At 43.2% G+C, this 24985-nt stretch overlaps 1 protein-coding gene across 3 annotated transcripts in view; it reads left to right on the plus strand.

Annotated features, from left to right (window-relative positions):
- Positions 1 to 13513: 13513 nt before the first annotated feature.
- The window catches only part of LOC126198706 (myrosinase 1-like), a 94559-nt gene continuing 83087 nt past the window's right edge, over positions 13514 to 24985 (plus strand). For 2 of the 3 annotated variants that reach the window (XM_049935210.1, XM_049935209.1), the window contains exons 1-7: positions 13514 to 13662; positions 13877 to 14010; positions 15952 to 16086; positions 18362 to 18484; positions 18563 to 18743; positions 24431 to 24525; positions 24688 to 24835. In XM_049935210.1, the coding sequence (XP_049791167.1) occupies positions 13527 to 13662; positions 13877 to 14010; positions 15952 to 16086; positions 18362 to 18484; positions 18563 to 18743; positions 24431 to 24525; positions 24688 to 24835 (952 nt within the window). In that variant the 5' untranslated portion in view covers positions 13514 to 13526. The remainder of the gene's footprint in view (positions 13663 to 13876; positions 14011 to 15951; positions 16087 to 18361; positions 18485 to 18562; positions 18744 to 24430; positions 24526 to 24687; positions 24836 to 24985) is intronic. The other variant, XM_049935211.1, reaches the window with a different exon arrangement.

A 24985-nucleotide genomic window follows, 5' to 3' on the forward strand; every position in this document is an offset into this window, starting at 1 on the left:
AGAGTAGCACTTGCAACCTACGTCCTCAATTATTTGCTTGACGGATTCCAATCTCTGTCTTCCTCTACAGTTTTTGCCCTCTACAGCTCCCTCTAGTACCGTGGAAGTCATTCCCTCGTGTCGCAGCAGATGTCCTATCATCCTGTCCCTTCTCCTTATCAGTGTTTTCCACATATTCCTTTCCTATCCGATTCTGCGTAGAACCTCCTCATTCCTTACCTTATCAGCCACCTAATTTTCAACATTCGTCTATAGCACCACATCTCAAATGCTTCGATTCTCTTCTGTTCCGGTTTTCCCACAGTCCATGTTTCACTACCATACAATACTGTACTCCAGACGTACATCCTCAGAAATTTCTTCCTCAAATTAAGGCCGGTATTTGATATTAGTAGACTTCTCTTGTCCAGAAATGCCTTTTTTACCATAGCGAGTCTGCTTTTGATGTCCTCCTTGCTCCGTCCGTCATTGGTTATTTTACTGCCTAGGTAGCAGAATTCCATAACTTCATTGACTTCGTGACCATCAATCCTGATAAGTTTCTCGCTGTTCTCATTTCTACTACTTCTCATTACCTTCGTCTTTTCGATTTACTCTCAAACCATACTGTGTACTCATTAGACTGTTCATTCCGTTCAGCAGATCATTTAATTCTTCTTCACTTTCACTCAGGATAGCAATGTCATCAGCGAATCGTATCATTGATATCCTTTCACCTTGAATTTTAATTCCACTCCTGAACCTTTCTTTTATTTCCATCATTGCTTCCTCGATGTACAGATTGAAGAGTAGGGGCGAAAGGCTACAGCCTTGTCTTACACCCTTCTTAATACGAGCACTTCGTTCTTGATCATCCGCTCTTATTATTCCCTCTTGGTTGTTGTACATATTGTATATGACCCGTCTCTCCCTATAGCTTACCCCTACTTTTCTCAGAATCTCGAACAGCTTGCACCATTTTATATCGTCCAACGCTTTTTCCAGGTCGACAAATCCTATGAAGGTGTCTTGATTTTTCTTTAGCCTTGCTTCCATTATTAGCCGTAACGTCAGAATTGCCTCTCTCGTCCCTTTACTTTTCCTAAAGCCAAACTGATCGTCACCTAGCGCATTCTCAATTTTCTTTTCCATTCTTCTGTATATTATTCTTGTAAGCTGCTTCGATGCATGAGCTGTTAAGCTGATTGTGCGATAATTCTCGCACTTGTCAGCTCTTGCCGTCTTCGGAATTGTGTTGATGATGCTTTTCCGAAAGTCAGATGGTATGTCGCCAGACTCATATATTCCACACACCAACGTGAATAGTCGTTTTGTTGCCACTTCCCCAATTATTTTAGAAATTCTGATGGAATGTTATCAATCCCTTCTGCCTTATTTGACCGTAAGTCCTCCAAAGCTCTTTTAAATTCCGATTCTAATACTGGATCCCCTATCTCTTCTAAATCGACTCCTGTTTCTTCTATCACATCGAACAAATCTTCAGCCTCATAGAGGCTTTCAATGTATTGTTTCCACCTATCTGCTCTCTCCCCTGCATTTAACAGTGGAATTCCCGTTGCACTCTTAATGTTACCACCGTTGCTTTTAAAGTCACCAAAGGTTGTTTTGACTTTCCTGTATGCTGAGTCTGTCCTTCCGACAATCATATCTTTTTCGATGTCTTCACATTTTTCCTGCAGCTATTTCGTCTTAGCTTCCCTGCACTTCCTATTTACTACATTCCTCATTGTATTTCTGTATTCCTGGTTTTTCCGGAACATGTTTGTACTTCCTCCTTTCATCAATCAACTGAAGTATTTCTTCTGTTACCCATGGTTTCTTCGCAGCTACCTTCTTTGTACCTATGTTTTCCTTCCCAACTTCTGTGATGGCCCTTTTTAGAGATGTCCATTCCTCTTCAACTGTACTGCCTACTGCGCTATTCTTTATTGCTGTATCTATAGCGTTAGAGAACTTCAAACGTATCTCGTCATTCCTTAGTACTTCCGTATCCCACTTCTTTGCGTATTGATTCTTCCTGACTAATGTCTTGAACTTCAGCCTACTCTTCATCACTACTATGTTGTGATCTGAGTCTATATTTGCTCCTGGGTACGCCTTACAATTCAGTATCTGATTTCGGAATCTGTCTGACCATGATGTAATCTAATTGAAATCTTCCCGTATCTCCCGGCCTTTTCCAAGTATACCTCCTCCTCTCGTGATTCTTGAAAAGGGTATTGCCTATTACTAGCTGAAACTTGTTATAGAACTCAATTATTCTTTCTCCTCTTTCATTCCTCGTCCCAAACCCATATTCTCCTGTAACCTTTTCGTCTACTCCTTCCCCTACAACTGCATTCCAGTCACCCATGACTATTAGATTTTCGTCCCCCTTTACATACTGCATTACCCTTTCAATATCCTCATACACTTTCTCTAACTGTTCATCTTCAGTTTGCGACGTCGGCATGTATACCTGAACTATCGTTGTCGGTGCTGGTCTGCTGTCGATTCTGTTAGATCAACCCGGTCACTGAACTGTTCAGTCACACACCCTCTGCCCTACCCTCCTATTCATAACGAATCCTACACCTGTTATACCATTTTCTGCTGCTGTTGATATTACCTGATATTCATCTGACCAGAAATCCTTGTTTTCCTTCCACTTCACTTCACTGACCCCTACTATATCTAGATTGAGCCTTTGCATTTCCCTTTTCAGATTTTTTCGTTTCCCTACCACGTTCAAGCTCTGACATTCCACGCCCCGACTCGTAGAACGTTATCCTTTCGTTGATTATTCAATCTTTTTCTCATGGTAACCTCCCCCTTGGCAGTCCCCTCCCGGAGATCCGAATGGGGGACTATTCCGGAATCTTTTGCCAATGGAGAGATCATCATGACACTTCTTCAATTACAGGCTACATGTCCTGTGGACACACGTTACGTGTCTTTAATGCAGTGGTTTTCATTGCCTTCTGCATCCTCGTGTCGTTGATCATTGCTGATTCTTCCGCCTTTAGGGGCAATTTCCCACCCCTAGGACAAGAGAGTGCCCTGAACCTCTATCCGCTCCTCCGCCCTCTTTGACAAGGCCGTTGGCAGAATGAGGCTGACTTCTTATGCCGGAAGTCTTCGGCCGCCAATGCTGATTATTTATCAAAATTTAGGCAGTGGCGGGGATCGAACCCGGGACCGAAAACTTTTTGACTATGAATCAAAGACGCTACCCCTAGACCACTGGTGCCTAATCAACATATACCACACACTAATGATGTAGTACACTGCTCATTAGCCTCATTAATCACTTGATCTCGTCCATTCCTATAAGAGCTCGACCTTGATGTGTGTCTGCACTGAAGGGATCACTGACCGTTATTGCCTTATTTCTGTATGTGATGTCTATCGCTAGACTAAATGCCACCTGGTGGTAAGGAAAATAAGTATGTGAAGTAGAGGCCACTTAAGCATCAGTGTAACGACGATACGAGGAAAAACTGGGGAAATCCACGGACATAAGTGATTTTAATAATAGGCAGATGGTTATAGCCCTACACTTGAGGACGAACATCTCGGAGACAGCGATGCTATTTGGTTATTGACCTATTATTGTCGTCAGCATATCGAAAGTGATTGAAAGATGGAGAAACTAGGAGTTGACCACAACGTGTTGAACATCCGCTTCTCATCACATAAAGTGGAAGTCGCAGATTTTTCCTCTGTAGAGAAGGATAAGCGTGATTTTTGGCTGGTCTGACCACGCAGTACAATGCTGGTGCAGGCACAAGTGTTTCGGAACGCACTGTTCGGAACGCACTGTTCGATACACACTGTTGAACATGGAGCCCCGCAATGAAAGACACTAGCGCGTTACTATGATGATCCAACAACTCAGTCAGTTACGATTTCAGGGAAAATTTACTCCAGATTGAAGCGTGGATCGTCAGAAGAGTCGGTTGGTCGGGTGAATGCTAACAGCTACCCGAAATGGACGCAGGCCTGTGGGAGAAGTCTTGTGCATTGGGGAGAATTCCCCTAGGCTTCCATGTGACCTGTGGTAGTAATCGAAGACATCACGACCAATGTGGGCCACGTGAACGGTCTTAGAGACAACATGGGTCCCTTTATGCCCATGATGACATCTTCCTGGGGTATCGCTGTCTGTGTCACAAGGCCAGAAGGTTGGTGATGATGCCTGAAGAGCATGAAAGCGAAATCACGTTGGTATCTTTCTTAACAAAATCCCCTGATTTGAACCTACTCGGCTCATCTGGGACGCTGTCGGGTGGCAGCTAGCCCACCAACAGCCCATACAGTGGAATTACGTGGCTTATGCTCTGACTCCTGGTGCCACAAATTTTTCGGAAAACTTCCACTAACCGGTGCCCTACTGCAGTCAAAGTGTGTGCTAACATAATATAAAGGTGGTCATAATGTTTCGGCTGATCAGTATATATCGTTTTGCAGTCGATACGGTTTTGACGAGTGACGCCGTCGACTAGAAAAGGCGACGTATATACTGATCAGTCTGAACATTATGACTACCTACTCAATATCTGGTACCGTGCGGATAACAGTGGCTATGTGTCGTGGCATGGAAGCACCAGTTCTGTACACGCCAGACACATAATTTTCATATTTGCGGGGAGGGGGGCGACCAGCACACCAACTGGAACTCGCCAGTGTGTGCCTCGAACCACTTTGTCACATTCCTGGCCTTGGGACATGGCGCATTTTCGTTTTGGGAAATACCACAGCCTTCAGGAAACATGATCGTTATGAAGGGGTGTACGTGGTCGGCAACCAGTGTAAGACAGTCCTTGGCTGTCAGGGCGCCTTGCTCGAGCTCCACTGGCCCATGGATGCCAACGTTAATGTTCCCCAGAGCAAAGTGGAAGCACCAGCAGTTTGTCTCCTTCCCGCATTACAGGTGCCAAGGAGCTTTCCCCTGGAAGACGCCAGTTTCGCGCCCTCCCATCGGCACGATAAATGAGACCATGCAACACTCTGTCAATGGTCCAGCGTCCAGTGTCGATGGTCACGTGACCATTTCAGTTGTAGTTGCCATGTAGTGGTGTTCACATTGGCATCTGTCTGAGTCGTCGCCTGCGTAGATCAATGGCTAGGAATGTTCGGCGCACTGCGATTTCAGACACACTGGTTCTATGCCCAGTATGAAAGTCTGATGTTATTTCCACCACAGTTCACAGAGTGTCCTCTATTATTGGTCTTCCACTCTAAGGTGCCCGACATCTTTAATGAGTGGCTGTCCAGTCCCACGTCGTCTGGACGTGGTTTGAGCCTGGTTTCGCTACGTGTTGAAGACACTCGATACAGCACTCCTCGAACACCCGAAAATCGTGCAGCTTCCCAAATGCCAGTGCTGTGTCTCCGGGCAATGAGAAAAAAATGTTTAAATGTGTGTGAAATCTTATGGGACTTAATTGCTAAGGTCATAAGTCCCTAAGCTTACACACTACTTAACCTAAATTATGCTAAGGACAAACACACACACCCATGCCAGAGGGAGGACTCGAACCTCCGCCGGGACCAGCCGCATAGTCCACGACTGAGGGGCCTTAGACCGCTCGAGGCAATGAAAAGCTACCCTCGGTCAAACTGACATAGATCTCGCGCTTTCCCCTTTCTACACATGGACAGCACGCTCACTGATACTAGATACACCGTGCGTGAGCCTGACAGTCATGATGCTATTGTCTGGACGGGTTAGTGTCGATGGTAGGTTGGTGGCCATAATGCTCTGGCTATGAAGAGCTATGAAGAGTTATTGTCGTAGCGACATTTACAAAATCACGTTGTATGCACGCGAAGGAGCTGCACCCAGCTTACAGAAATTCTCAGGGATACAGTACTTACAAATGGATCAAACGGCTCTAAGCACTATGGGACTTAGCATCTGAGGTCATCAGTCCCCTAGACATAGAACTACTTAAACCTAACTAACTGAAGGACATCACACACATCCATGCCCGAGACAGGATTCGAACCTGCGACCGTAGCAGCAGCGTGATTCTGGACTGAAGCGCCTAGAACCGCTCGGCGACAGCGGCCGGACCAGTATTTACACATTAGTACATTGTGCATATTTCTTTGTACGACTCTTTCATAATTTCAGAGGTGTATTCACAAAAACATGGAAATCACTTTTTTTTTGGTATTACACTACAAATCCAGTTTATTTTATATTGTAGTTTCTAATAGAAAACTGGCAAAATGTATATCTAGGCAATGCCGGGGTGTCAGCTAGTACTACGGTTAAATCCTTCTGAGTAACGACATTGGAGTTACGCATATACTCCATCAATTTACTTTCTTCACTATATTAGTCTTGTCAGCAACTTGGATGCATGAGTTGTTAAGCTGACTGTGCGAAAATTCTCGCACTTCTCTATCCTTGTAATTCTGGGAAGTGTGTGAAAGATGTTCATTCTACACATCAGTGTGTATAATCGTTTTGTTGTCACTCCCCACAGTGATTTTAGAAACTCCGATGAAATGTTATCTATACCTTTTGCCTTATTTTCTTTTAAGGCTTCCACAGTTCATCTAAATTCTGATTCTGATTCTAATACTGATTCTCCCAGCTCTCCCCAATTGACTGCTGTTTATTCTTCTATCACGTCATCAGACAAGTTTTTCCCCTCGTAGAGGCCCCAACGTACACTTTGCACCTGTCCGCCTGTTCTCTGCATTTAACAGCCGAGTTCCCAATGCATTCTTAATGTTACTTCCCTTGTTTTTAGATTCACCAAAGGATGCTTTGACTTTTCTACATTCTGAGTCAGTCATTCTGACTATCACATTTTTCATGCAGTCATTCCACCTTAGCTTCCCTGCACATTCTGTTTATTTCATTCTTCAGTGACTTGTATTTCTGAAATCCTGAAATTCTCGGAACATTTTTTTTTACTTCCTTCTTTTGTCTATTAGCTGAAATATTTCATCCCTTAGCAATGGTTTCTACGCAGTTACATATTTTGTACCTATGTTTATCTCTACAACTTCTGTGACTGTCCTTTTAAGAGATGACTATTCCACTTCAGTTGAACTGTCTACTGAGCCTTTCGCTATCGCAGTTTCTGTAGCCTCAGAGAACTTCCAGGGTATCTCCTAATTCTTTCAAACCATCCCATTTCTTGCACATTGATTAATCCCTACTATTCTCATAACCTTCAGCCTACTCTTCGTAACTACTAAATAGTAACCTGAATCTATATCTGCTTTTGGGGGTGCCTTACAATCCAGTATCTGATTTTGGAATCTGTCTTTTCCACGTATACCTCCTTCTCTTGTGAACAAAGTATGCGCTATTATTATTTGAAATTTATTGTCGTTCCGACTACCGAGACCATATTCTCCCGTAACCTTTACTTCTACTCCTTCCCGTACAACCGCACACCAGCTGCTCGAAACTATTAGATTTTCGTCTCCCTTTAAATACTGATTTACCCGTTCAGTACCCTCATATACGTTCTGTCTCTTCATCCTCTGCTTGCGACGTTGGGATGGATAACTAAATTACTGTTGTCGGAGTTAGTTACCTATTGATTCTGCAGAGAACAACCCTTTCACTAAACTGTTCATAGTAACTCACTCTTTGTCCTACCTTCCTATTCATAAAGAATCATACTACCGTGATACCATTTTCTGCTACGGCTGATATTACCTTATTGTTATTTGACCAAACACCTTTGCCTTCTTTCCAATTCGCTTCATCGACGCCTACTCTATCTAGAATGAGCCTTAGCATTTTCGTTTTCAGATTTTCTAGTTTCCGCGTGACGTTCAAACTTCTGACATTCAGTGCCCCAACTATTATAACGTAATCCTTTTATTTTAGGCATTCAGTCTTTTTCTCATGTTCGCAGTCCTCTACAGGAGATCCGAATAGGCGACTAGTCCAGGATCTATCGCCAATGGATCCATCATCACAACCCTTTTTCAATTACAGGCCATACGTCCTGTGCATACAAGTAACGTGTATTTAATGAAGTGGTTTCCATTGCGTTCTGTGTCCTAATGACGTTGATAATTCGTATTTTAAGGTCAATTTCCCATTCCAAGGGCAAAAAGTGCCCTGATCCTCTGTCCACTCCTCCGCCCTCTTTGAAAAAGGCTTTGTCCGAATGAATGTGACTTCTTCTGGGGCATGTCTTCGGCCGTCATTGCTAATAATTTTTGCCAAAAATGTCCGCACTCCTCGACGTTCGCAGAGCGAATGACGCTCCGTGCTGCGGCGCAGCTGCAGCCAGCAGTCCTTATCGTGACGTCAACGTCCGGTCCATGCGCGCCAGTCCGGCGCCAGGGCGCCTTATCAGAGTGTTGCGCAAGCAGCAGGAAGTGAGTTTTTGAGCAACACGCTCCTAGTAATACTAGGGAGCGTGTTGCCCAGGCGCCTGTGGCGCGTGATTCAAACGGCATGGGCAACACGCTCCCTAGTATTACTAGGAGCGTGTTGCTCAAAAACTCACTTCCTGCTGCTTGCGCAACACTCTGATAAGGCGCCGCAGCACGGAGCGTCATTCGCTCTGCGAACGTCGAGGAGTGTGGACGCATAGCCCTGGGTGTTTCGCTGGGCGTTGGCTTGCTACGTTTACCTGTATTAACGTGCCACAGCAATGCCTCGGCGACGTGGCTACCGTCGTCGCTGGCGGCACAGCGTTCCTGTATATCGTGCTTTGAAGGCGATAGACATTGATCTTTCTGGACAGTTCAATAAACAGCAATTAATTGGAGGTCCAAATGTATTTCATGGACTCCGTTTGAACTTTACATGTGATGTACAAGCCGTGTTTGGAGGTAGTACATGGCTCATACTTGCTGTAGTATGGGGCAATCATTGTGATTATGGTGGCCTTGAAGCTTTCCCAGATGCAAATATTCTTACATGGAAGACATGGAGTATAGCAGAGACAACAGGACTCTTAGCAAAAGTTCCATATGGTACACTTGTTCCCAGTATGCCATTTGTGTTGAGTACTAGGAGGAAGAAGAAACTAAATGCCGATGAGTATCTGTTTATATGGGCTAAAGTTGGTAATGGAAATTGTAAATTAAAAATCAATGGTGACTGTATGTTATATTACAGACAATAAAGTTTGTCCTATTCTAGAACCATCCTTATGCATCCCGTGAGATTTTTTTTAAAAAAATAAAGCACGGTAACCACGTTGCCAAGGCATTGCTGTTGCACGTTAATACAGGTAAACGTAGCAAGCCAACGCCCAGCGAAACACCCGGGGCTATGCGTCCGCACTCCTCGACGTTCGCAGAGCGAATGACGCTCCGTGCTGCAGCACAGCTGCAGCCAGCAGTCCTTATCGTGACGTCAACGTCCGGTCCATGTGCGCCAGTCCGGCGCCAGCGCACCTTATCAGAGTGTTGCGCAAGCAGCAGGAAGTGAGTTTTTGAGCAACACGCTCCTAGTAATACTAGGGAGCGTGTTGCCCAGGCCATTTGAATCGAGCGCCACAGGCTACCCAGCCAATCACAAGCCGCACGGAAGCGAGCGCAGCGGCTAAGTCCGCTTCAAGGTCACCCGCCTAGCGAGCAACCAAGACTTGCAGGGCCACCAAGTTATAAGTGAATAAGGTTTTTAATTTAAAAAAAAAATCTCACGGAATAGATAAGGATGGTTCTAGGGTAGGACAAACTTTATTGTCTGTAATATGACATACAGTCACCGTACACACATACAGTACACTTGTTCCCAGTATGCCATTTGTGTTGAGTACTAGGAGGAAGTAGAAACTAAATGCCGATGAGTATCTGTTTATATGGGCTGAAGTTGGTAATGGAAATTGTAAAATAAAAATCAACAATAATGTTTGTCCTACCCGAGAACCATCCTTATCTATCCCGTGAGAATTTTTTTTAAAATTAAAAACGTTATTCACTTATAACTTGCTGGCCCTGCAAGTCTTGGTTGCTCGTTAGGCGGGTGACCTTGAAGCGGACATAGCCGCTGCGCTCGCTTCCGCGCGGCTTGTGATTGGCTGGGTAGCCTGTGGCGCGCGATTCAAACAGCCTGGGCAACACGCTCGTTACGGCATTCTTAGGGTATTTTGTAACTAATAAATAAATAAATACATCTGCTTAATCCTGCCCCTGATCTAGACCACGTTGTCTCGATGTTGACCATTATCCTATCCGTCGTCCTCCTTCCGCAGCGTTTCCTTAACTCTTTCTTAAAAGGCAGCGTCGACGTGGTTACCGTGCTTTGAAGGCGACAGACATTGATCTTTCTGGACAGTTCAATAAACAACAATTAATTGGAGGTCCAAACGTATTTCGTGGACTCCGTTTGAACTTTACATGTGATGTACAAGCCGTGTTTGGAGGTAGTACATGGCTCATACTTGCTGTAGTATGGGGCAATCATTGTGATTATGGTGGTCTTGAAGCTTTCCCAGATGCAAATATTCTTACATGGAAGACATGGAGTATAGCAGAGACAACAGGACTCTTAGCAAAAGTTCCATATGGTACACTTGTTCCCAGTATGCCATTTGTGTTGAGTACTAGGAGGAAGAAGAAACTAAATGCCGATGAGTATCTGTTTATATGGGCTAAAGTTGGTAATGGAAATTGTAAAATAAAAATCAATGGTGACGGGGTTCGAAGCCAGGACCGAGGACTTTTGGATTTCTAATCAAAGACGCTGCCTTTTAAGAAAGAGTTAAGGAAACGCTGCGGAAGGAGGACGACGGATAGGACAATGGTCAACATCGAGACAACGTGGTCTAGATCAGGGGCAGCATTAAGCAGATGTATTTATTTATTTATTAGTTACAAAATACCCTAAGAATGGCGTAACGAGCGTCCGAGCCGTCTTCTCGTCTGTTGGTAAGTTGTGTCCCCTGTTCTGTCAGTAGCGGATCAGTATGCTCCAAAATCAATTTTAGTAACCGCATCTCATACCCAGAACGACCAGTGACCAGGAGGGTTCACAAGTAGTGAACCTGAATAATTAGCGAAGTGGGTCCTGTACTCCAGGTGGCCGCTGAAAGAAGCATATGTCGTCATCAGTAGGGACCAAGAGTTGAGTTGCCTTCGTGAGCATCACGAAATATGTAGTAAGGAGACATGAATATTAGGCAGTTGTCAGCATTGGTCATGGCAGGTGGAAAATAAATTCTTTCGGGACGTAATAATAGTCAGGGGAGACAAACTCAGGCAACAGACGCAAGAGTAACGCCAGAATGAGCTGCGTGAAGAGCCAGCAGCCGCCGGTCACATGTCAGGCGGTGCCCATCCGAATCATCGACTGAGTATCTGAGACACAGGAGATCGTCCGTCAGACAAAGAGGGAATTTACCGTTCGTAGCACCGTACCACAACGCACGCGCCGCCGTAGGTGGAAAAGGCGTGTGTACTGCTCGCCACACCGTGTTCCAGCCAATTTCGGGGCGCCGGTGTGCGACCATATTGATGCGTGTTGCTGGTAGTAAACGTGATAATAGTCTTTCATGATGGGCATACGTACAGACGGAAAATCTGCTCGTGAGTAGCTGAAGTAAATTAAGAGCTCTCTGATGTGGGCGAGTGCCGGTGAAACGTGTCGCACAGAAATCGGTGGTTTTAGAGAGCGTGTTTCCACTTCGGGTATCAGGGTGCCCGTCAGACTGGTGTGAGCAGAGGGCCACGTACGGCGCATAGTGTGGAGGTAGAGCGATCGCGCACAGTTGTGGACATGATATACGAGGGGCGTTCAGAAAGTAAGCTCCGATCGGTCGCGAAATGGAAACGACTATGAAAATCCGATAAAGCTTCGCACAGATGTGTTGGGTAGTGTCTCTAGTATAACCCCAGTTAGCATCACGTCGCTCTTCTCATTTCTGAGCTCGCAGTGAGTGCGTAAAGATGTCTAGAAAATAGTGTCTGCCGCCAAGTACGAGGGCCTGGTGAGAAATTTCGCCTGAAGCTATGCAGCTAACATTACACAACTGTCGTGCTGTTCCTTCTTCAAGACAATTCTCAGCCGCATTCTGCAGGGGCAATGAAGATGCTCCTGCATCGTTTTCAAATGGAAATGTGAGATTACCCACAATACAGTCCGCAATTGTCTCCCCCTGAGTTTCATCTCTGGTCACAGGAACCGCTGTCTTTGAAGACAATATTTTGACACAGACAACGAGGTGTAGGCCAGCGTGGAGAATTGGCGGAAAGCACTGGCGGCTGCCTTCTATGATGAGGCTATTGAAAAGTTGGTACAACGCTATGACAAAAGTCTAAGTCAGAACGGCGACTACGTAGAGAAGTAGCTGAAAGGTGTAGCTAATTGTTACAAGTAAAACATTTCTGATGTTCACTGTGGTTTCAATTTGGCAATCAATCGGAGCTTACTTTCTGAGCAGGACTCGTATAACGATATAGCCTGTCCGCTGTGCCCTAGACCACTGGAGGTACACCTACGTATACATATAAGGGGCAGTCAACTGAAAATCAAACACCAATCACAACGGTATTGTGGAACGGTCCATTCAAAAATTATTACCACATGCGTTAAGGCATTTATTCCACTGGGAGGCGAAACTATCAGTTCTTGTTTCTTGGAACGACTGTTGCGCTACCTCGTCCAGCTGAAACCGATGGTCACGCTTGTCTTCTTCAGACCGACAGACATGTGAACAGCACACGATGAAATGTCTTGGCTGTACGGTGAACGTTGCAGTGTTTCCCAAGAAAACGGCTGAAGCTTGCTTTCGTCCGATTGGCAGTGTTCAGACGCGCGTTATGGACTGCAGGGGTCCTCTGCACAAGCGAGGAACCACAATCAATGCTCAGAGCTATGAAGACACTTTGCAGAAAATGTGTGACACTCCACAGAGTCAAAAATACTAGGAATACCGTCGGACAGCATCATCTCGTAGCACGATTACGCCTTTCAATCCATTCCATGATCCGGTTGTTCCCGGTGTTAGGTTTTCACTTGACTACTCTTTATATAACCATTTTTCTAATACCTGTGGATTTAACATTCTTTGTTAGAGAATTTTACAATTAAAATATTACTGCGCGAGTTCTCAATTTATGAAATATAATTATTCTTCATTTATTAGGAAATTGCCTGTTCACAGAATTTTGTCAACCGATACAATTTTTCCAAAGCCATAAACAGTTATTGCCTTTTCAATTTGGAATTATTATTTAGCTAAGCAATGAATCATTTATTTCCAGGTACTGAGCCACGACCTTTCTTTTTCTCAGTATCAGCATTACTAATGATCTGACTCACGCATTATCCAGACGAGAAGAAATTAAACATAACTGATAAGAAAGCCTGTGCTGATATCACTGTGTAATGCTCAACAAGGTACTTCGGTACCTTTCCGATAATATCGGTAAGAACAGGCGCTATCGTTATAGAAACATGCTGATTAACGGACGATAAAAGAAAATTAACTGATTTTACCTATTTCCGGACTTACAAACAACTTACGAAATTATAGCCCAACTACACTATATATATATATATGTACAGCTTGCAGCAGGTAGTACAAAGGCTCTGGAGACTCCCAACGATGAGGCTGCTGATTACCTTTACGGCTGTGTTGGCCGTTGCTTCTGCACAGAATGCCACCAACCGATTCCCGGCTGACTTCATGTTTGGAGCTGCAACAGCCGCGTATCAGGTCGAAGGTGCCTGGAATGAAGATGGTGAGTTCAGAAGCATTAAGTGTATTCCAAGGCAATTTTAAAAAGTGTAAAAGAAAACTATCTATTCGAAAACGTGCTGTTATGTTTAGCGTTTATAATAACATGTGCGTTCAGTACGGTCCTCACTGTTGCTTGTCCAAGTCAATAATATACTTCCTTGACAGTAGTTAATAGGTTACACTATTTATTGTGACGTTCTTGCGTCTCTGTACAGGCAAGGGAGAGAGCATTCAGGACTACATGTTCCACAACTATCCGGAATACATGATAGGAGAAGACAACGGAGACGTCGCCTGCGATTCTTACCATCAGTACCTGCAAGATGTGGAGATGCTGAAAACGCTCAACGTAAGTACAATTTCTAATGGCATTGCAGATTGCAACACACCGTTTGTCCTCAAGATATTGTCTCCTGATTTTATTCGAGATAAAATAAAACTGGCGACTGAGTTACTGATTATTAGTACAGTACAAAGTATTCCGTATCTACAGAAATTGTGCTACCTGTTTCAGATTCATGTAGCGCTCTGTCGGGAATTGATTTTTCTCAGCATGCAGTTTGTGTACGAAAATAAAATATTATGTACATTCCAGAAGCAGTTACAGGTTTTACGCTGTAGTAGACAACGTAGGAGTACAACAAAGTAAAATACTTTCCTTAAAACGAAAACAAGAGGAGAGATGATTGTCGCCAACGACTACGTAAATATTCATGGAAAGTATTGAAACAGATAGGATGGCAGAGGACTTTGGTCGCGTACTTTCGAAACATAAAATTGTCTTCAAAATACTCTATTCAGGGAAACTATGGAAAAGTGTTATGAAAACGGGATCAGAAAATCTCGCGTCACCTTTGTGAGTTAATGTTTTAACCAGTGCGCCATATTTCCCTTCTCCCGAAACTTTCAGAGATGTTCATGTTAGGTGCTGATATACAGAGATACAATATTCCTCTATTTCCCTGTTTGTCGGATATGAGTTGGTTTCTTGTTAGAGAAAGTGACGAGCGCTTGTGGAGTATCTTGGTATAATTGTGTTACTGTGGGTTGTTATGGAATGGAAGACAAGGTAGTCGGAGAAATCGAATGGTGCCACGTAGTCTACTCGTTTCCATATTGTCGAGAGAGCGTACGAGCTTCCGTTGGCAATGGTGTGAACCAGAAGAGCTGCAATAGCAGGATCTCAAAAAGTTAAAAAAAACTTCCAGAAGAAACGAATTATAACTAGCCATTCATATTCGAAACGATGGAATTGTACTTTAGGAAATTTAATCAATTTACTCGTTTTGAATGTTTATTTCCAGTGACTGCATTTCACTAATTTAGTTCTGGTTTTCTTACCAGGAGTTCTTTGTAAGAAGAGTGGCGAGGAATTATAGTAATAGATTACTCTTTAAGGTGTGTGCGTAGTCCTTAATTTTCGGTCTCCATTGTCGAATAAAATCATCCATTTAATAATTAGAAGGTACCATTCTTGCAATTAACACAAACTTCCTTATTACTTGCCGGCCGGAGTGGCCGAGCGCTTCTTGGCGATTCAGTCTGGAACCGCGCGACCGCTACGGTTGCAGGTTCGAATCCTGCCTCGGGCATGAATGTGTGTGATGTCCTTAGGTTAGTTAGGTTTAAGTAGTTGTAAGTTCTAGGGGACTGATGACCTCAGCTGTTAAGTTCCATACTGCTCAGAACCATTTGAATTTGAACCTTATCGCATTCTTCGTTTGTATCACTGTCTGTTTCATAATCTCTGTTCATGATTCTTATATATTTCCAGAATGATAAATAATTTTCAGGGTCAATTCATTAAATATTGTCATTGAACACAAAAAGGCAGTGTGGTTTTAAGTTAGATGTTTTCAATTTCTTGGCTTAGTCAACAAAAATATGGTTCAATTGGCCTCGAAAGCGATGGGACTTAATTTCTGAGGTCATCAGTCTCCTAGAACTTAGAACTACTTAAACCTAACTAACATAAGGACATCACAAACATCCATGCCCGAGCCAGGATTCGAACCTGCGACCGTAGCGGCCACGCGGTTCCAGGCCATAGCGCCTAGAACCGCTCGGTCACTTCGGCTGGCCTTTCAGTCAACAAACGGCAAAAATATTATCCATGTGTAACCATTCTCCGGCACATTACTTATTCTTCTGTTATGCTGGTTTAACCGGTTCTTTACAGTTGTAGATATGCCTTAGTGGGTTCAGCAGTAATACATGACTTAATAATGAAGTATCAGCTGTCAATCCCCAGACACTTCGTAGCAACCATTAATACTTCGTTATCGAACAGGCGGACATCTATCGATTTTCGATCGCCTGGTCACGTGTGTTGCCTAACGGGGACCTCGACTTCATCAACCAGGCTGGTATCGACTACTACAACAACCTCATCGACGCCTTGCTCGCCAACGGAATTCAGCCTCTGGTAAGTGGAGAATGATAATTTTCGTGTACTCTTTCTCATGCAGTGAACCTCTCTTCCATTTTCAAACGCTAATAAGCGGCATATAGTATAAATACAACTGATCCTGAGACGAAAAAAAAGAAGCAGCACTGATTCTTTACATTTATGTCAAATTTAAGGCGTAAGTACAGGCTAATTTTCCACAACGTCTTATAAGAATTGAGACCAAAATTGATTTTCCTGTCAGGCTGTCTAGCTCACAAAATAAATTGCCATAGCCCATAGTCAGTCACTTATTTTGTAAAAATGACTAATAAACGCTAATTTTCATTGATTTCGTGGTATTATACGAGATGAACAGCAGAAACTACATTCACTGGTTCATGGGTGAAATTAACGGCAATTACTTCCAAAATACTCCGAGAAACGAGTCAGTCACGCGTGTCTTTGACGGCATAGCGGGCGTAGAGACAAAGGAGAACAGAAAGGGGATAGTGAGAAATTCAACCGTGCGACTGAACTTTTGCTTTCCCTGTAAGTAAACGTTCCATGTGGGTTAACAGAAAACAGTTGTCGCCAGCAACCACCGAAGAAAGCGGTACCTAGATGGTCCATTGCGTCGGTGAGAGTGATATCAGAAAAGTAATTGCTGTGAATGTGCATACCTTCGTATGATCGCATGGAGTGCCACAGTTGCAGTATTGTGCTCAAAGAATTCGAATGAATATTGTTCTTGACTGTATTAGTCTCAAGACTATTCCAGAGCGGAAAAACAACCACAACAGATTGTCCGTACGTACTCTTCGGAAATTTGAGTAAACTCATCCCATTTACTGCTTTTTTAAAGTCTATCATGAGGTGTGTGGCGGTAAATAGTCACACAAATGAATCAGGAAAAAAAATATTACACGTGACTGACTACTTGCTTCGGATTTGCTTGGGTACCGCCTAGTATCTACGACAGGATGACTTTCCCAGCGAAGCGGTAACAAATGATATGCGCAAACCTCCCTCGTCAATCAGTCTACGTATCAGTGGAAAAAGCATCACAATCCCAGCAGTGGTTCTTGATATTAACCGGTAACATACAAACGGAAGTGACATGGGGAACCTAAGTTCATAATATGTAGAGATACAGAAAATTCCAGCAGTATGCAAGGTGGTCAGAAAAAGGCTGAAAAGAATGTAAGGGTGTTGCAGGGTAGGTTTTGCTGAGAAATAATTGTTACAAGAAAAATCACTACGTTGCGCCATTTCAGAGTTAATTAGCATTAAAGGTAGCCAGTTAGGATATCGCGCGCAAACTCGAACGGCCCGGCGGATGTCCGTTGTTCTCATATCGTAGTTTATAGCGCACGAGACTGCTGAGCTTTCGGCTCTGGTTCGATTCTTACTATCGATCCAAGTCCAATGTTTCTATCGCTCTCTCTCTCGGTTTTAGGTAATCACACGAAGAACACGTTTGACGACATCGTCCCTGGCGGTTCGATTGAATTCGCGCGCCCAACAACCTGACTGGCTAACTTTAGTGCTAATTAACTCGGAAACAAGGCAACGAATCGAATTTTCTTCGTAAATTCATTTCTCACCACAACCAACTCTGTAACATTCTTACAGCAGACTGTTTCTGTGTATAAATGATGAACTGCACCGACAAAATTTCGGTCCCTGCTCAGGGATATTTTGTAAGGAGTTTGGTATAAGAGCCCCTTGACCTCCAGTGGCTCGTGGTAGACACGTTCAGAGTACCACGTAGAAGGACTGGTGGCGCGCGTAAACACGTCCAGAGCAGTTAAAGGGTTAACAAATAAAGCCACATTTGAATCAATCTAGCGCAAACCTATCAATCCTGCCAGTTATAAAAATCTTGTACAAATCTTACGAGATGTGAAAATTTATTCCGCATATCAGGTTATGTTTATATGCAAATTGTTAAACTCCTAGCATCCTTGCCTATTTACATGTGTATAGATGCCTACGTACTGCAGTGATTACGGATTTACATTCCTATAAATTCCAATGAAGATAAAAACCTGATGTGTAGAACGAGGACATAACCGTTTCTTATCAAAGATAATTCATTCGACGTTACTATTACATCACATAGAAGCCATTAATATCTCCAAACCACCAGCTACAAACTTTTTACAGATATCGTAAAAGAATTACCATCGTTCTTGTTTGGCAGAATTCTGCGGAAGATCTAGGCATAATTAAGTGAATATAATTACTTCACAAAAATATACGCTCTCTACTTCGTTTCATGAAGTTTGAAGTTGTTTGATGCCGTCTGTAGGTGACGATGTACCACTGGGACCTTCCTCAAGCACTGCAGTACATCGGAGGCTGGCCCAACGAATTGCTGGTCGACTACTTTGTTGAATACGCCAGGTTACTCTTCCAAAACTTCGGAGATAGGGTAAGTTCCAGTGCACTTGTAGCCTCGTTATACAAACACTTTACCTGGCAGCATAATTGACGATCTATTGTTCCACAGGTGAAATGGTGGCTCACCTTCAACGAGCCACATCAGTTCACGATGGGCTACGCTATGTTGGGGGTCGCACCGTCTCAACCAGCTCCGGGCATCGGCGACTACCTGGCGACACATACCGTCATCAAAGCTCACGCCAGGGTCTGGCACATGTATGATGAGGAGTTCAGAGCCACACAGAACGGTCAGTGCCGCCGGACAGCATGAAAGTCACTTCTGATACATTTAACTGTAGGTAAAAACAGTAGGTAAATACGTATGACGAGCCAGTGACCTCAGTCCACCGCGATACCTAATGGGGCTTTGTGCTGTTGCGGAAAATGATGTGATAAGGGAAGCGTGTACAATATCTGATCAAAAGTATCCGGACAGCCCTATGTAATACGTAATTGAGCACTACATGCCACGAGAGAGACACATGGGTCAGTATGAAAGTAGGCGAGGAGTATTGCATTTTCAGTAGATAAGCAATAACCGCAGAATCGGTAGATCTGGAGAGCTCAGTGACTTCGAAGCTGGAGCAAGCATTCGATATCATCTAGGAACTGAATCAGTCAGGAATATGTCAACCTTTCTAAAGTTGCCCGTGACAACTGATGGTGATATGATTGTGACGTGGAACCACGTACGAAGTACCACAGAAGAAATCTTATACGGATGGGCAGGAATCGTAACACTGCGGAGGGTTGTTGCAAAAAATTGCTTGAAATCAGTGGAAGGAATCACTCATGAGTTCCAAAGTGTTTCCAGCAGTCCGACTAGCACAGTACCTAAGCGCAGAAAGTTTAAAATGGGGTACAGTAGTATAACAGTTCCTCGTAATTATGTATCTCTGTAGCCAATGCTAAGCGACTTTTTAAGTGGTGTAAAGAGTTACGCCACCTGATGGAGGGTGACTGTAAACAAGTAACTAGGAGCGATGAACAGTGCAATCAGATGGAAGGATTTCAATTTGGCAAATACCTGGAAAATAATTACATGCCATGATTTGTAATACTAACGGTAAAGTACAGATGCGGGTGTTCCTAGTGGTTAGCCTGTGGTTCCGCCATTGTGCTTTAGCGAACACAGCATTGGGTACTCCTTACAGTAAAAGAATTGTTCGGAAACGATGACCGTATCAGCATGACAATGAAACGTGTCAATGGTTCAAATGGCTCTGAGCACTATGGGACTCAACTGCTGAGGTCATAAGTCCCCTAGAACTTAGAACTACTTAAACCTAACTAACCTAAGGACAACACACACATCCATGCCCGAGGCAGGATTCGAACCTGCGACCGTAGCCGTCGCGCGGTTCCAGACTGTAGTGCCAGAACCGCTCGGCCACCAGCGGCCGGCAAACGTGTCATTAAGCAGCATCTGTGGTTCGTGGACAACAACATTCTTGAAATGTAGTGGCCCGGCCAAAGTTATCACCTGAAACCAATATGGGATTAACTAGAAAATTTACTTTGCACCATACCATGGTATCCAGCACTATCTTCCCTGATTCGGGTTTTGAAGAAGAATGAGCTGCCATCCATACACATCAATAAAAGTGTCCGCGGAGAGGAGAGTTCAAGTCGTCACAAGGACGAAGGTGGGACACTACGTACGTTAAATGAAGATACTTATGGACCGATAATATAAGCGAAGCAGCGATGATTGAGGAATCAGTTTACCGATGATACTGTCTGAAAGTGGAGAAATGTGCTGACATAGGTGACTTTGACAAGGTGCTGATTACTATGGCATCGCGTCTGGAAACAGAAGGAAATGGTGCAATTGTCGTGGAAAAAGGTTGAAGAACTGTGAAACACCGAGTAGGCGACAAGGTTTTGTATGTCTTCCCAGGAAGGTGACATAACATACTTTTCAGTTCCGTATACCCTGGTAGACGACAATCTGCGGCAGACTTGATGATGGAGTAAGTTCAAGTGTATCATGGAAAAACGATTGGAGTGCATTGTTGAAAATAGGGCTCCAGAACAGAAGAACCGCATGGGTTCCAGTGTTGGCCTAGTGACATCGTCTATTACGACTCCTAGTGGTTGCTCGATCATCAAGATTGAAATGTGGACTAATGAAAACATATCACCTGGTCGGATAAATAACCTTTCTTCCTACTCTAGGTCGATGTTTGTGTCTCATATGTCGTCAAACCGGCGAAAGGCTGTACAAAACATGCACCACACCACGCCCACAGACTGGTGGGCGAGCGTTTCCCCTGCGCTTCCATCCAATATGCGGGAGTAAACTGAGGTACCACGAAAGGTGTGGACTATGTAAACATTTGTGAGAATCACCTCCAAGACCAGAACCGTGAAACAGTTGTTTTAGAAGCATTATAGTGAGCTCACATTGATTTCTTGGCCTAAAAATTAGCCTCATCCGAACCAGATGGAACTCACCTCTCATGCTGTCTGGTTCTAGCTCCACACCCACAAACTACGAGCTCGTAATTTACAGACTCTGTGCGACCTGTGTATAGACATTGGGTGCTACACATCCTTCGAAAACTTCGGAAGACGCATTAATTCCATGACAATTACAATAGCTGCTGTAACGCATTAAATAGTTGTACCAATATGCCATTAAGCAGCTAGTCGCATTCTTTTGGCTACTCAAGCCACGCAAAACATGGGTCGAAGAGTCATTCTACAGTGGACGATAGTGGTTGAAGAAGATGCACATGTATTACCAACTGAATTAGTCATCTTTTATAAATGTGTTTTGTCCTGACAGCGGCGACGGTGCATTTTGGCATGGACTGCTCCTGATAATGAAAGTGTTGGGAGTCACTCTGACCAATTACTGCTCAACTGCAGCCTTCGTGTCAAGGCGACTGGTCGTGGCCGGATTTAAAGAGTACACACCTCACTCGATCCCGTTTCCATTACGGCCCCGCCTTACTGTGACTAAAACTACTTGTTACCTAAGCTGTATCACATGTCGTTAGAGCGCTGCCACGTGTGCCTTTGTTAAGCCTCAGGTAACAAGGAGCGGGCAGCCAGCATTGGATACAGATTGTTTTCCCTCTGCACTACTCGAAGAATGGAAGTGAACAGACGCTTTCTTGTGGGTGATTAACAGTTTGTGTTCCACGACTAAAAGTCTGTTTCCAGGTGTGAAGTGTCATTTAAAAAATAATTTTAGTCCTACTGTTGCAACCTGATGCCCATGATTATTGGAATGATGCTCACAAAATAAATACCAAAACCTAGGGCAATGGGATGCTCTATTCAATTGCCACAATTGAAGGTGGCCTCTGGAGTGCTATATTGTAATGAAAATACGCACATGATTAGCCAGTCGGTTTCTTTACCTTTCACTGATGAGAGGAAGCTTTGGCGAGCCCATCTGAAAGCACACTAATACCATCCAAACATTTTCCACCTTCGAATAAAGTTGTTAACTGCCTGAAACGCGCAATTTTCGCATTAATGGCCTACTTTATTTATGAAAAACCGACGCCCTTTCACAGTCCTGTAGCAAATGTATTCCACGACTCATGAGTCCTGTCGACGTAGGATATAACCACTGGTTCCCATTCTACACCTTCTTTCGACGTATCCACCAGCGATGAAGGATGGTTACTCGTCAACTGTTTAGGTCCAGAAAAGAATCTACGAAAGACTGCTGCATTATTGTTGCCTACATGCCGTTATTGTTCGCGAGACTTTATGGCGGCCCATGCCCCAACGAATTGATCCTCACAGCAATCAATATTAGACTATAATTTACGGTGAATCAAAGTAATTACAGCATCCCTGACAAAGTAAGATTTGAAACGGACAGTCCCTGCACTTTCGAAGGTCGTTCAATCACAATATTACGGTAATAAAGTGCGATGATGATCCAAGTGTTGCACTTTCTGTGCTTGAGTGTTACGCTATGTACCAGTATGAAGTTCCGCAATATGGCAATTGTTGCAGCCAGTTCCATTTTCCACGGCGAAGGTGACCTGTTTTCTAACACAAAAGCTATCTATAACTTAGTGGTTGATGCGTCTACTGCACTATGTTGTAGTCAGCATAGATAGTGGCAATTCAAAGTACGAAATAATCAGCAAGAAGATATTATAATTACCCTCAGTATGGGTTTCCACTGTGGAAGGACAAAGAGAAGAAATAGAAACCTGCAATTGGAGAAAAGGCTAATAATGGCAAGCATTATCTTCCTTCCGTTATAACAACAAGTCAGTTTGGTGTAATACCGATTAAGAAGAATATGCATGCACTAGGAATTTTTCAGAGTTCACTTGATATGTCTCCCCTTCCTCCACCTGCCCACTATACATGTTTATTTTACAGTACGTAGCTTTGTCATATGCTACAATATGATGAAAGATGAAACAGATTTGTGAACGCCAGTGTACCATATTTCAGAGAGATTAGTCACAGGTATAAGTATGTCACGAATGGAAGAGACAATTATGTACTTGTTTTCTCTTCACGTGTTATCTAAATGTTATACAGAGCTATCTAGTGTAAATAACCACTCTCGTATTTACAATTTGTATTCACGAAGGAATCAGATGTTCTCTTTTCTTTTCTGTGTGACAAATTTGCAGGGTTAGCAGATAATCAGAAGCCATTAGATACCTTATTCTATTTAACAATATTCATGTTATACTTAGGATATTTTAGAATTATAGAAAAAGTTCCCCAATGGTTCAATCGATATCTAGCAGCCTGGAAGTAAATAGCTGTCCGCAGTGTGTATGTTCTACGTATGTATGGAATGAGTTTGAATCTCGTTGAAATGTTGTCAAATCGTGGGTGCCACAAGATCAAGCTATAGGTTCTATATTTTCTGTAATATACACTAATGATCTATTACTAAATATAAGAGATTGCAAATTTCCGTCGTTTTGTACATAACGCAAGTTTCATTCTCTAAACCGTGAACGACAGTGTAAATAATTTTGCGAAAACAACAGTATTTTACAACCAGTAAACTGTTTCTTACGAGCATTAGAATTCGCTGCATGCACTTCCAGTCCTCAAATTGTAAAAAAGGTGAAAGGTCATTTTATTCTACATGCTGTAAAGGAAACTAAATGTTTTAAGTGTCTTTAGTTTTTGAAATTGTTGTTGTTGTTGTTGTTGTGGTCATCAGTCCTGAGACTGGTTTGATGCAGCTCTCCATGCTACTCTATCCTGTGCAAGCTTCTTCATCTCCCAGTACTTACTGCAACCTACATCCTTCTGAATCTGCTTAGTGTATTCATCTCTTAGTCTCCGTCTACGATTTTTACCCTTCCTTGATGCTTCAGAACGTGTCCTAACAACCGATCCCATCTTATAGTCAAGTTGTGCCACAAACACCTCTTCTCCCCAATTCTATTCAATATCTCCTCATTAGTTATGTGATCTACCCATCTAATCTTCTGCAGTCTTCTGTAGCAGCACATTTCAAAAGCTTCTATTCTCTTCTTTTCTAAACTATTTATCTTCCACATTTTCAATTTATATTTTTAAAAGCGTCATTTCAATACGTAGTTGGGGGCGTGAATATCAATGGTGGCTTCATTTGCTCTTCTAAATTACGAAATTAACATAAATAAGCCATATTCCCTGAATTTACAGAAAAGAAATAAAATTCTTAGTATAATACTTATTGCCGAACTTTGTTGCACTTACCCCACAATAATTTCGTACAAGGAAATAAAAGTGTTGGTATCTATGAAAAGAAGTACACAACATTATTTCCATGATAGAAATGAGGATATAAGTCTGTCTGATATCGGAGAACTTTGGATAAAATGTAATTATACTTTCTGATCCATCAGTATTATTTTGTGCACCAGTTTAATAACTATGAACAATGACCTTTAGTAACATGATCTAATTTGTATGTACATGGATGTTTTGATATACTTTGCAGGTAGCGTGGGAATTACACTTAATATGGACTGGCCTGAACCAGAGACTAACTCGACAGAGGATGCAGAAGCAGCGGATAGAGCACGACAGTTTGTGGTGGGTATTGCAGCTCTGACATCAACCAGTTGTATCTACTGTAACCTTTCAGTGTAATCGTGATTTCTTAGAGGGTGTAACGTATAGTAATCACGTGACAAAATGTATATATGTAGGACATTGATGATTGAGAGAAAACGAACGTGTAATTGTATATTGCAGATGGGTATGTTCGCACACCCTATCTACAGTCAGGATGGGGATTATCCGGCTGTGGTACGACAGCAAGTGGATGCCAATAGTGCGGCTGAAGGACGACCCCGATCAAGGCTACCAACATTCACACAAGAGGAGATCGAGTACATTAGGGGTGAGTAACCAAGTTGTCAGCTGTGGAAGTACCGGGTGTTCAAAAAGTCAGTACAAATTTGAAAACTGAATAAATCACGGAATAATGTAGATAGAGAGGTACAAATTGACACACATGCTTTGAATGACATGGGGTTTTATTAGAACCAAA

The sequence above is a fragment of the Schistocerca nitens genome, chromosome 8, assembly GCF_023898315.1.
Source record: "Schistocerca nitens isolate TAMUIC-IGC-003100 chromosome 8, iqSchNite1.1, whole genome shotgun sequence".
Taxonomy (NCBI): domain Eukaryota; kingdom Metazoa; phylum Arthropoda; class Insecta; order Orthoptera; family Acrididae; genus Schistocerca; species Schistocerca nitens.